The 14,092-nt window shown below is 37.1% G+C and overlaps 2 protein-coding genes across 2 annotated transcripts; both read right to left on the reverse strand.

Annotated features, from left to right (window-relative positions):
• Positions 1-7,963: 7,963 nt before the first annotated feature.
• LOC138341860 (secreted RxLR effector protein 161-like) lies at positions 7,964-8,665 on the reverse strand. Its single transcript, XM_069293892.1, has one exon. It carries the CDS (start codon positions 8,663-8,665, stop codon positions 7,964-7,966), a length of 702 nt encoding a protein of 233 aa, XP_069149993.1.
• A 3,352-nt stretch (positions 8,666-12,017) lies between these two features.
• On the reverse strand, positions 12,018-12,509 carry LOC138341861 (uncharacterized). Its single transcript, XM_069293895.1, has one exon. It carries the CDS (start codon positions 12,507-12,509, stop codon positions 12,018-12,020), a length of 492 nt encoding a protein of 163 aa, XP_069149996.1.
• Between the last annotated feature and the right edge of the window lie 1,583 nt (positions 12,510-14,092).

The following is a 14,092-nucleotide window of genomic DNA, read 5'->3' on the forward strand; positions in this document are numbered from 1 at the left end:
TTCAAGTTTGACAAGAGGTAAGTATGTTTCCATATTTTTTTATCAAGTATCAAGATTATGTTATGCTTTAGAATTCCTCTTACATTCTTGTACATTTCACGTACAGAGCCAACTGGCCTGCATTTTCTCATGTTGTAGGCACAAGTATTCAGGATCTTCAACAAGAGCTTCGATGATATATCCGAGAGATCGAGTTAGCTATGGTGAGTTTCTTTGCTTCCGGAGGATTCCATTTACTTTTCAATTTAGTCAGGATGTCATGGGTATTTTCACTAATACAAAAAGGCCCTTCAACGGCAATAAAATATGGCTCTAGCGGCGATAACATTTGCCGTGATACTATATACCGATGAACTTTAGCCGGCAATGTTAGGGTCGGCAAAGACTTTTGAGGCCATTGTGGGTAAAGGGTAGCATGAATTGCCGCTAAAACCATTAGGTTTTACGGCAATTGATTGCGGCAATCATGTTGGCTGCTAAAGGAAATTTGCATACTTCCTAATTATTGTCTTTTAGAGTCCATTGATCTAGTCGATAAATCTAAATAAATAGCCATTATAAGGTAGTACTTTTAATGTCAATTGTTTGCTACAATTGTCTTGGCTGCTAAAGGTAATTCATTCGGCTAACTATGGGCTATTAGCGTCCATTTATTTAGTCGATAAATCTAAATAAATAGCCGCTAAAAGACAGCAGTTTTAATGGCGATTGTTTGCTGCAATTATGTGGATACTAAAGGTAATTAATATCGGCTATTTGTGGTCCTTTAGCGTCTATTGTTTAAGTCGATAAATCAAAATTATAGTTGCTAAATGGTAGTAGTTTTAATGACAATTTTACTATCGAGTAATTGCTATAATATTACTTCTAAAAATATCTTAGTTTACCCCTTTAACGTCCATTTTATGATTAATAATTTTCATTGAATTTCCACTAAATATCATATAACGTTTAACAACAATTGTTTAGCCACCATAAATAATATCTACTCCCTCCGTGCATAATTGTTTGTCATGTTAAGGTTATGAACACCCCTCAAGAGAAATTTAATACAAAGTGTAATTTGACTAGTATAACCTTATCAAGAATATAAAAAATCTACATAACTTTTCAACTGAACTAGACTATCATTAAGGGCAAATTTGGAAAAAATGACTACTTGTTTCTTGATTATTTAAATGGACAATTAATGTTGGACGTCTATTTTTAGTATATCTGCCAAACAATTGTGGACAGAGGGAGTAATATAGTATAGATAAATTGTTTATATAAAAATCCAACAAACATGCTCGCAAAAGAAGCCTCATAGTAACAACAATTTTCACTAATAGTGAAAGGACAGATATTACTTTTAATCCATACAATAGAAATTAGACAAAACAAAAAGAAGTACTGATTCAAAATACGATAGTCACTACTTATATAAATAAACTTATATTTTTCAAACTAATGAATAATTTCTTTAAATAAGTTTAGTTACACTTCTTCGAATAATATCTTTGAAATCACTAACATATGAAATTTGTGATATTAAATTGTATAAACTGAAATAAAAATGAAATGTGTCAATAGATGAAATCCAAAGTATAAAAATAGTGCAAGTAATTTGACTAATCTGAAAAATTACAAGTAAGAAGCATCCATTTTAATTTTGCGTCGTCAAATCAAAGAGATGACAAAATCGAAGAAGTGAATTATTTTTTAGAGGATGAAACACCTATAAATCTGGCTACCCCTAAAATCACTACTAAGAAAGGTCTAACTCAATTGTCACATATAAATTTTTTAAAAGCATAGTACAATCTCTTTAAACTTGCCCGACACATTTTCACATGATAGTTCCAAAATTGAAGTTAGGATCAGATTTTTCATGGAGAAAAGAAATAAAAGTTGGACATAGAGAATTTCACATCAATGGCAAGATAACAAACCAATAGAACAATTATTGTCATATTGTTCATTGAAGAGAAATTGACTAGAGCAGTAATGGAGAACATGATAACAATTGAATTTCTTTAGTCAAAAGATAAAAAATATTTTCAAACTGAAAAAAACAGTAGACAACACGTAAACATGCTTTGATGACTTTTCATGAGTGATATTCAGATTGTACAATATAAAGAAGGTTTACACTTAAAGCATGCAAATTATTTCTTGTAATAGATTTTCTCGCGAATTACACATGACTTAATGAAAAAAATTGCCCCCATCTTTGAAAAGAATATTTTAATCTGAGATAAACCGACATATTTATTTATCAATTTTGTCATCTGACACATGCTCCAGAGAGTTCAGTGAAGTACTGCACAGAAAACACCAGCACCTGCTATTTTGTGTTAAAGTGAGTAAAATGGCATATTAATAATTTGGAGTTGTTGCAACAGAATTCTGTGATACTTAAAAGAGAGGATTTCTCATCTGCTTGTGAATACCGTCCAACGAAGTCTTTGTTCTACTTTGGTGGGAAATTCAGCAATACTATACTTAAGGTGAAGATGATGATGAGTATAAGAAAAAATGCTCAGGAAAAAAAAAGAGCGTAGTGGAACTCAAGGGAATGGAAAACAAAAGAGTATTGAAGCTCTACCTCACACCTAAGAGTAAGAAAACACACAACATAAAGAACAATGACGAGTACCAAAAAAACAAGTAGCGGTTGATCAGAGTGCTGATGGAGGAAAAATTGCAATTTCAAGTTAACACAACAAATGACTTAACAAAAAAACTCAAGTCCAGGCAGGTATGGATAAAAACCCTTCACATAACTATTTTATTGATCTTATGTCACAGGATCAACCCATTGAACAACCAAAATAGGATGAGCAGGATAAGGAAAAAACATTGGCTGAGGAGAGGCAATCAGTACAAGAGACTGACACTTAAATAGCTATTGTTCTCTTCATATTTGCCTTCACTTAATCGCCGAATTGAAATTTTCTTTCTTTGATCAAGAGTATTTCGAACTTCAAGTATTAGAGAGAAAGGGCCTTGTCCAAGACAAACTCCTTAAGGGGAAGAATGACAATGGAAAATGGCAGAGTCATTTTTTTCCTATTAGTTCACGTTGTAAGTAGTGAGTTTATTCTGATGGATTATAAGGTGATCGGATTTGATACCAGTTTTCCCGCTCTCTATGTAATCTATCTGGGTTTGTCTCTAGTTGTGTGAGATTGTGAATGCTCCTTGTTTTCTCTACCAAAAGAATGTGCAACCCTACTAAGAGGTGCACATTAGTTAATGCACTAGGGACGAAGTTCCCGATGCTGGTGTTATGAGATATATCAAAAGAAACACAATGCGACGAGGTCCACAGTGTTTCATACAAACATTGAAGTTAACAAAGCTCTCCATTTTAAAGAATAGTGGACAGGAAACAAGCTAATGTTAACTCATTTGAGTCTGCAACCACAACACAACTCATACGGTCAATGAAACTTGGAGGGAGGAAGTCCAGACAGGAATCAAGGACAAAAACAGATGTTAGCTGAAAATCAAGAACTGAGCAATACACATCGATAATCCTGCTTCTCTGAAGCAGTTTGAAGCGACAAACATTTACTACTTTTAATTTCTTGTCAATGCTAATGTCTCTTTACTCACTCCAACATCTATACCACAGGAAAAAATCAATGGACCTTAACCGGGTGGAGCATAATGGTTGGGAAGACAACCGATAATCAGAACAATGGTCGGCAAGGATGAGAAGAAGTTAAAGGTTTGCAAACTCATGGAACTAATCCATGCTAAGGTAAAATTACATTGTTTTAGTGTATACTAGATGTGAAGGCTGAGATGAGCCGAAGTGTGGGTTTTTGATATAATCTTTCTGTTCACACACCTCTCCACATCCAGGATTTCGGAAATAATGAAGTTCAACTCTCCGACATTATAAGATATTTATATGGATCATTGAGTTGGTTCATAGTGTTATTGTTGAGTTGATTCTTAGTGTTACTATTGGAGAATCAACACTAAAAGGCCAAGGTATCTCTAGAAGTCCTGTAAATTCATGAGGTGTTAAAACTTAAGCAACCCATTAAAGGATTGTGAAACACTTGTAAATAAAGTGAGTTTTTTCAAATTGAATATGGAGAATTCAAATATTTTGATAACAAGAAACTTTACATGTTGGGTGTGGATGATGATGACCAGTACTATGTGCACCCACTTCGCCTATTTATAAACACTAAAGCTAGCTGCTGGTCTCCCTTTCCCCCTTGTCTTCTTTCTGCTAGATTTACTCCATCATTCTTGTATATTTGGATAAAATATTAATTCCTACTATCTTATGCTTGATAGAAGGTTGGATTGGCTGAATCCTTAAATTTTTGTTTTTGTATTATCTGACCAAGAAACACATGAAATATCATAGAAAAACAATGTCTAGGAAAAATCATTGGGAGATACCTTCTGATAGAATGTATGCCTTCACTTAATAAGTAATGGACCAGGTCCCTTACTTCACTTCAGAAAATTACCAGAAAGTTAAATGCAGTAAAATCAACACAATGATTTTACGTGGAAACCTCCTTACTTAAGGGAGTAAAACCACGACCTGTCTCACGGGATTTTCAATCGTTTTCACTAATCTTCAAAAGCAAAATCAAAACACGATTACACCAAACGTAAGAAAGAGTTATCAATCTTACCGTTAAGCAATAATCCTCTATTGCTCAACAAGCCTAAGTAGAAAAACAATCTACCCACTAAGCTATCCCACCTGGACAACCTAGACTTCTAACACAACACACCAATTCCTTTATAGATTTAGGAGTGGTTTACAATTTAAGAACAAGAGAATAAATTCCTAAACAACTAGACGAAAAGCTCCAGATGTTGCTGTTGTCCTTGGAATAATTCTTCCTTTGCTTTGTGTAGCCTTTGCAAGAGTTCTTGAAAAGTTTTTATCAAGTTGCAAAAACTAACAACAAATGTTTTGGAAAGTGCCTTTTATATGGGCAAGTCACTTTCCTGAACTTCTTTGCCATTGGCTGGAAAGGTCACACTTTTCTGACGCCATCGGGAAGTGTGCACCTACTTTCTGTACCGTCTCCAGCTAGCAGTCGACTGTCTCATCATCATGAGAGTCTGGTACCTCTACCAGGTCCCTGGGTTTGTTTCATCTGCAATACTTCAAACAAGACACCTGCAATACTTAAGTAGAAAACCCAGAACCTTTATGAGGTCCCTAAGTTTGTCAAATCATCAAAACTACAAATAACATTTTCCCCCTTTTTGATGATGACAAAAAATGATATGATCTGAGATCTTTACCAGAATTGTTCCCCCAGACAGTGTTTTCCCCCTTATTGTATATTCCCCCTTATTTAGGTACTAACAGATTACTTCCCCCTTATTTAGCTACTAACAGTTTACTTCCCCCTTTTGGCATCATAAAAAAGATATGCAGTAAACCATTGAGTCAACATAAATATTGAGCAAGATCAGAGCGAATAAGCAATCAAACAGTAGAGAAAGAGCAATCGCAAAAGAACATAGGAAGAACAACAAAGGAATAAAGTAACCAACATGCCATTATAACAAAAATACATTAAAGACAAACTAAAAATCCATCAACACGATGATCAGCCACACAACAAAAATGACACAGGAAAGGATTGATTGACAATTTAGGAAGAGGGGGGAGTTTGAGATAGGGACTGGATAACAAGAGTGAGTCGTGCATTGGCAGCATCATTATCCTTGATGGCCTTTTCTTGCAGGGCAGTTATCTTTGCCTTCAACTCGTTGTTCTCTTTTTCCAGAGTTTGTACTACTGAAGAACCAGGTCCCTCACTCTGTGCAGTAAGCAGCTCTGCTTTGAGTACATCAATTTCAGCCTCTTTACTACTCAACCGCACAGTGAGTTCTTTAATCTCATGCTTAAGCTGATCCAGGTCCTCAAGAAGTTGAGCCATCTTGCTTTTTGGTAAGCCTCTGCCTTCAATACATTCACATTCAAATAAGGTATGCTCAGAGATAGTTTGTTTAGCTGTCCCCACCTTTCCAACACCAAGAGGAATCTGAAAGTGCTTGAATAATTCAGTGAGAAAGTATCCATACCCCATTCCATGTACTCTTTTCCTCTCAATAACTGTTTTGTGAATGTGTTCAATCATGAGACAAGGAAGGCTCAGAGCCTCAAAGCTGCACAGCATCTCCATTACGTACAAATCAGCAGCAGTAGCAAGTGTTCTCTTTTCTGTACGAGGAAGAACCACTTTGTTGACGAACTCGAAGACCAGCTGATACTCACTCTTCATAATTTTCTTATAGATCCCAGCAACCTTAGTTGTGGGAGTCTTAGAAATCATGGAGGCAAATTCTGAAGAGCAAGGTTTGTTCAGCACGGACCGGGTCTCCTCTGTAGGCACTCTGAGAATTCTGCCCAACACCACCTCATTCAAAGAAATAGCAATATTGTTCACATGTGTGAGGAGACTCCCATCTTCCATGAATTGAACATTGTAATAGAATTCACGAACCTCTTCTTCATGGAGGATGGGGGATTTCTTGTTGAACGGGTGCAGCCAAGATTGGATCTCCACCATGTCATGCAGAGAATACATGCCCGGAAGAGTAATAATCCCCATATCAAACACTCTTCCAGCGAGAACTGCTTGTTTCCTCAGACTGTCAACTACTTCCTGCAAGTTGACATTCTCAACTTTCCTGGCTTGAGGACCAGGTCCCTGTCTCCGCTTTCTCTTCTTCTCAGATCTCTTCCCTTTTGACTGTGACTTTTCAACCTTCCTTGTAACCCTTTCCCTTTTATTTTCTGACTTCTTCTTGTTATTTTTCTTTTCAACCTCTTCTCCCGACAACTCAGCCAATTTTTCTTTAGGTATCCTAAAATTTGATACCTTGAAGGTTCGTGCACTTCTGACTGCAACAGCAGAACGTGCTCTTGCCTTCAAGGCATCTACCATCAATTTTTGTGCAGCAGACCTTATATTAGGTCGTCTTTTAGGAGGCTCCTCCACGACCTTTTCCTTTCCTTTTCGACTCTCCGTCTTCCATTTTAATGGTTCTTCCTCACTTGCAGATTCAGATGAAGAGGAAGAAGAGTACCACCCTAAATCGGGGGTTTTATCAAAAATTGGTTGAGAAGGCCTTACCTCTTCTCCTTCCAGGCCGTCAGTATGTTCTGCTCTGGCCTCTTCTCTCATCATTCCCAGTCTCTCAATCATGAGTTCCTCACTCGCTGCCAGGATATTAGACTCGGAAGCCCTGTGTTTTGGTAGATCTTCCTCAAACATGTTGTGAGGCAACATGTCTTCACATGGACCAGGTACTGTAGAAGTTTTTAGATCGATAGAGAAGAAAGGGTTATCCGGAGTTTTTTGAGAAGGACTGGGTGGGGGAGGAAGGCTGGCTTGAGCAGATGTTGGAGAATAGAATGCAAGGGGCGCAATTTCACTAAGTGCATCCAACATTTGCTTAGAAGAAGATGAAGAGGAAGACATGTTTGTGATACTGGAAGGGTTCATTGAAGAACAAAAAGAAGAGGAGGACAGATTTGCCTTTGAATGTGAGAAGCCTTGTGATAAATGAGAGAGATAAAGTTAAGAGACGGATGAGAGTTTCAAGAAGAAAAGACCCCTTTTTAAAAGAAGTGAAAGAGTGGCAGTTCCTTGATTAGATGCGTCGTTTGAGGGAGAAACGAATGGACTGATCGGTCAGAGTAACCGATGACTGACACGTGGCATTTTCAACGGTCAAAATTTTTAGTTTAAATTTAATGTAAAAATGCTAACCTGGATAGGTACCAGGTACCATGATAGAGTTTAACTTCATTCCTTAATTGTTCTAGTCTCTTCTTTTGCTGAGCAGGTCCCTATTGAGAGTATACCTACGAAAGATACAAAAAGTGATCTTGTTCAAATATTTAAGATTCACAAAAAGGATACCTGCACTGCAATTCTAACCATCAAGGGAGTTCTACTGTTGGAGGCTTAAAGCATCACTTGGAGATCAACATCCCCAACTTTAATCGATTTCTCTCAAATTGATCCTTGCTGAGAGCCTTGGTAAAGATGTCTGCAATCTGTTCCTCCGTTGGACAGTATGTGAGCACAATATTACCCTTCTCAACATGATCTCTCAAAAAATGATGTCTGACATCAATGTGCTTTCTTCTCTTATGATGAACTGGGTTCTTTCCCATACTCACAGCACTAGTGTTGTCACACATGAGAGGAATTGTTTTAATGTGGATTCCAAAATCTTCTAAGTGTTGCCTGATCCACAGCAATTGAGAACAACAGACTGCAGCAGCTACATATTCAGCTTTAGCAGTTGAAAGAGCTACAGAGTTCTGCTTCTTGGTGCCCCAAGAGATAAGTGATGATCCAAGGAAATGATTCATTCCATAGGTGCTCTTCCTGTCAACTTGATAACCTGCAAAATCAGCATCTGCAAAACCAACCAGATCAAAAGTATCACCTACAGGATAAAAGAGAACCAGGTCCCTTGTTTTCTTCAAGTATCTAAGAATATGTTTTGCAGCCTTCAGGTGTGAATCACGAGGACATTCTTGAAACCTGGCACACATTCCAATGCTATACACAATATCAGGCCGGCTAGCAGTCAGATATAGCAAGGACCCAATGATTCCTCTGTACATTGTCTGATTCACAAGGAGATCATATTCTTCTACTATCATCTTGGAATTTGTTCCCATAGGAGTGTTAATAGGTTTGGAATCAAACATATTGAATTTGTTCAGCAGCTCTTTGATGTACTTCTCCTAGCATATTGAAATTCCATTTGATGATTGCTTGATTTGCAGCCCCAGAAAGAATGTCAACTCACCCATCATACTCATTTCAAACTCCCTTCCCATCAGTTATGAGAATTCTTCACAGAGATGTTCTGAAGTAGCTCCATAAATTATGTCATCCACATAAACTTGAATGATAAGCAATTCTTGTTCTCTTTTTAGTAAGAACAAAGTATTGTCTATCTTGCCTCTTTTGAAACCATTCTTCAGCAGAAACTTTGACAACCTTTCATACCATGCTCTTGGAGCTTGTTTCAGACCATATAGTGTCTTATTTAATCTAAACACATGATTTGGTAGCTCTGCATCTTCAAAACCAGGAGGTTGCTTGACATATACCTCCTCTTTGAGATCTCCATTTAGAAATGCACTCTTCACATCCATTTTGGATTTTAGCATTTTGAGCACATCATCATCATCATTTGATCCATCATTCTTCAAGCTTCCATTTTCATCAAAAACAACAGGAATGCTTTCTTCAATGCATTGTGTTCGTTTGTTGAATATTCTGTAGGCTTTGCTGGATAAAGAATATCCAACAAATACTCCTTCATCACTTCTGGGATCAAATTTTCCTATATCATCCTTCCCATTATTCAGCACAAAACATTTGCATCCAAAAGCTCTAAGATAGTTCAGCATTGGCTTCCTGTTGTTGAGCAATTCGTATGGAGTCTTATTCAACACAGCTCTTATTAGACACCTGTTGGTAACATGACATGTTGTGTTAACAGCTTCAGCCCAGAAACTTTGAGGAAGATTTGATTCAATAATCATAGTTCTGGCAATGTTCACCAAAGTTCTGTTCTTTCTCTCGACTACTCCATTTTGTTGAGGAGTTCTTGGAGCAGAGAAGTTATGGCTTGTACCATTTTCCATACAAAATCTATCCAGTGTTGAGTTTTCAAACTCTGTCCCATGATCAGATCTAATGCTGCAAACAACTTGATTCAATTTGGTTTGAATCATTTTGAAGAATACCACCAGCTCATCAGTTGTATCTGCTTTTGATCTCAAGAATCTCGTCCAGGTGTATCTTGAATAGTCATCAACAATCACCAAAATGTACTTCTTGCCATTTCTGCTTTGAACCTTCAAGGGTCCACAAAGGTCCATATGAATCAGCTCTAAGGTTTTCGATGATGTTACCTGATTCTTGGGCTTGAATGATGATCTGATTTGCTTTCCTTTAACACAAGCTTCACATATTTTATTTTCAGCAAACTTCATTTTGGGCAACCCTCAGACCAGGTCCTTTGAAATTAACTTATTCAATAAAGATGAACTCACAGGTCCAAGCCTATGATGCCAGATATCAGCATTTTCATTTTGAGCACTGAGACATGTTAAGTCATCTCCATGAGAGATTTCCAAGTTTGCCACATACATATTTTTACTTCTGTGTGCAGTGAGAATTACCTTGTTTGTAGTTAAACTCACCACAGTGCATTTCTCAGAAGTAAACTTGACCTCATTTCCTTTGTCACAGATTTGTGACACACGTAGCAAGCTGTACTTCAACCCATCCACATGGTAAACATTGTCAATTGAATCTTCAAGAGATCTTCCTACTTTGCCAACTACCAAAATGTACCCCTTCTTGCCATCACCAAATGAGACACCTCTTCCTTGGAGGGTCTTGAGTGAGAGGAAGTTCTTTACATCACCAGCCATATTTTTAGAGAAGCCACTATCCATATACCAACATTGACTGATGCTCCTCTCACTCACCTGCACCAAAAATCACTTGTTAAGCTTGGGAACCCATTTCAGCTTGAGTTCCCAGTAGGCAGACAAAGGAGTGATCAGATTGTACTTGGTCCAATATGGTGGACTTTGAAGCTTTATAACAAAAGACATAGGAGTAGGAACAGATTTTTTCTTTGAAAATCTGTGAGTTGAGAAAGGCTCTGTAGGACCAGGTCTCTCTTTTGGTACATTTTGTCTTTCAGCATAATTAGAGTATCTTTCGCATGAGTTTCTCCAGCTAACACACTCATTCTTTAAATGTCCGTTCTTACCACAATGAAGACACAACAGATTGTCAGACACAAACACATACTTACTTTGAGGATTATAAGGAGGACTTATGTTCAGGATTCCTAGTCCTTTCTTATTGAAATTACTCTGATTTGTCACATTTGACAACAACTTTGAGGATTTGGTCCACTTAAGAGAATTTTGAAGCTTATCCTTAAGTTTCACAATATACTGTTCTAATTTGTTACTCTTTTCAAGTGACAGACTAAGATTTTTCTCAGAGTTTTTTCAATTTTTCTTGAGTTTCAGCTTGCAGACTATTTGACTTTTCATACAGCTTTTAAGCTTCTTCAGTAATCTGATACAACTGGTTCTTAAGTTCAAAGTTATTTAACTCTAGAGACACCATTCTTGACATTGTGTCTTCAAATTGACCTTTGTTTTCAGTTAAAATTTCAAGTTCAGCATTCATGGTATCTCTTTCAGATGTTAACTCTATCACAGAATCTAGCATGACTTTTGCCAAGGTTCTCAATTTTTTAAGAGAATATTTATCCAAGTCATTTTTCATGCCAAGAAGAGTTACCTGATTTTCCTCTTCTTCATTTTCTGTGTGTGCAATGAGAGCAAACAATTCATTGAAGACAGTTTCCTCCTCATGCACAGCAACCATAGACACATCTTTTGGCTCATCAGGATCTTCTTAATCACTTGAAGAATCCCCCCATGCAGCAAGAGCCCTTTTGACAACCATATCAGCAGCAGCTTTACGATCTCTGGTACCAGGTACCAGGTCCCTTCTGTTTTCTTTGTGACCCCTGTGTTTTTTATGATCCTTGTTTTCATTCTTGAGAAAAGGACACTCTCTGATGAAGTGCCCAGACTTTCCACACTTGTAGCAAGTATCACCTAGAGCAGCATTTCGAGTCCAATTTGTTCCTCTTTTATAAATTTTGTTTTTTCTCACAACCTTTTGAAATCTACTGATGAGATATGCCATATCATCATCATCACTTGAATCTTCATCTGATTTATACTTCAACATCAATGACTTGTCCTTCTTGGCTTCCTTTTTTGACAAATCATAGTTTCAATTCATCTCATGTGTTTTAAGATTACCAATCAATGCATCCATGGTCATCACCTTCAAGTCCTTGGCTTCTGTAATGGCATCAACTTTGCTCTCCCAAGACTTTGGAAGAATTCGAAACACTTTCCTGACTTGTTTGGTCATGCTTATAGGTTCACCCAGACTTCACAGCTCATTTGTAATAGAAGACAACTTGGTGAACATGTCATGTATTGTTTCTCCTTCCTTCATTTTGAAGTTCTCATATCGTGAGGTGAGCATGTCAATCTTAGATTCTTTGACTTGTTCAGTTCCTTCATGTGCAGTCAACAAGCAATCCCAAATTTCTTTAGCATACTCGCAGGCTGACACTCTGTTGTACTCATCAGGTCCTATCCCACAGACCAGAAGAGTTTTAGCTTTGAAACCCTTTTCAATCTTTTTCATGTCAGCATCATCATATTTCTGCATGGGCTTTGGAACAGTAATGGTCTTTTCTCCATCCTTTTCTTCCATCATTGGAACAAAGGTTCCATCTAGTATAATATCCCATAACTCGCTATCTTCAGCCATGAGGTAATTGTGCATTCTAACTTTCCACCAACTGTAGAAATGTCCATTGAAATGAGGAGGTCTGTGTGATGACTGACCTTCTTCGAGGTTAAGTGGAGCTGCCATTCTAGAACAAAATCACTTCCTTGGTGTTAACCAAATAGGTAGTTCCTGCTCTGATACCACTTGATAGAATGTATGCGTTCACTTAATAAGTAATGGACCAGGTCCCTTACTTCACTTCAGAAAATTACCAGAAAGTTAAATGCAGTAAAATCAACACAATGATTTTACGTGGAAACCTCCTTGCTTAAGGGAGTAAAACCACAACCTGTCTCACAGGATTTTCAATCGTTTTCACTAATCTTCAAAAGCAAAAGCGAAACAAGATTACACCAAACGTAAGAAAGAGTTATCAATCTTACCGTTAAGCAATAGTCCTTTATTGCTCAACAAGCCTAAGTAGAAAAACAATCTACCCACTAAGCTATCCCACCTGGACAACCTAGACTTCTAACACAACACACCAATTCCTTTATAGATTTAGGACTGGTTTACATATTTAAGAACAAGAGAATAAATTCCTAAAAAACTAGACGAAAAACTCCAGATGTTGCTGTTGTCCTTGGAATAATTCTGCATTTGCTTTGTGTACCCTTTGCAAGAGTTCTTGAAAAGTTTTTATCAAGTTGCAAAAACTAACAACAAATGTTTAGGAAAGTGCCTTTTATATGGGCAAGTCACTTTCCTAAACTTCTTTGCCATTGGCTTGAAAGGTCACACTTTTCTGACGCCATCGGGAAGTGTGCACCTACTTTCTGTACCGTCTCCAACTGGCAGTCGACTGGCTCATCATCATGAGAACCTGGTACCTCTACCAGGTCCCTGGGTTTGTTTCATCTGCAATACTTCAATCAAGACACCTGCAATACTCAAGTAGAAAACCCGGTACCTTTATGAGGTCCCTAAGTTTATCAAATCATCAAAACTACAAATAACACCTTCATAAAGATAAATAGAACAAAGAATGCTACAATGGGAAAAATTCAAGTCCTTAATTACTTGGAAACAAGCTTGATATTTATCTATGAGAGTATCAGACGATTAATTTGAGTTATAAGTGAAATTCCTACCATTAAAACATAATGCATCAACTTCTGCTAAAAAAGATTTGGCATCTACTCAACTACAACCATAATTGGGGACTAGATACAAGATCAATTGTTCATTACACTCATCTAAGACGTATCATATAATCTTATCAATCACCCTCTTTTGTTAGCTAAGACGATTCTCTTTAAGAAAGAAGAATTTGAACTGAACAATCTTGACAATGGTTCTCTGTAAAAATTTTGCAACTATAACTCTGTTATGGAGATTTCTCTTTGTTCAGTAAGGTCGAAAATTCATCAATGACATTTTGTAAAGGAGAAGTATCGAGGTTCAGAAGAACAAAGACCGGAAGATAAAGGGTGAATTTCAAGTATACGTGTTCTAAGAGAAAGGAACCACCTTGCAAATTTTTTAACTGATAGAGTTTTTGTTTGTGCAGGTACTATTCAATACATTAACTTTTAGGATACTCCCATCAGAAACTAAAAAGATTCTGAACCACAAATTCTAATAATTAAATTGCACACGATAAGAGAAAGGGAAGCAGATTAAATTGGTATTTCTAATACTAAGTTTGGAACTGATAAACAATAACT

Source organism: Solanum lycopersicum, chromosome 1 (genome assembly GCF_036512215.1).
Source record: "Solanum lycopersicum chromosome 1, SLM_r2.1".
Lineage (NCBI taxonomy): Eukaryota > Viridiplantae > Streptophyta > Magnoliopsida > Solanales > Solanaceae > Solanum > Solanum lycopersicum.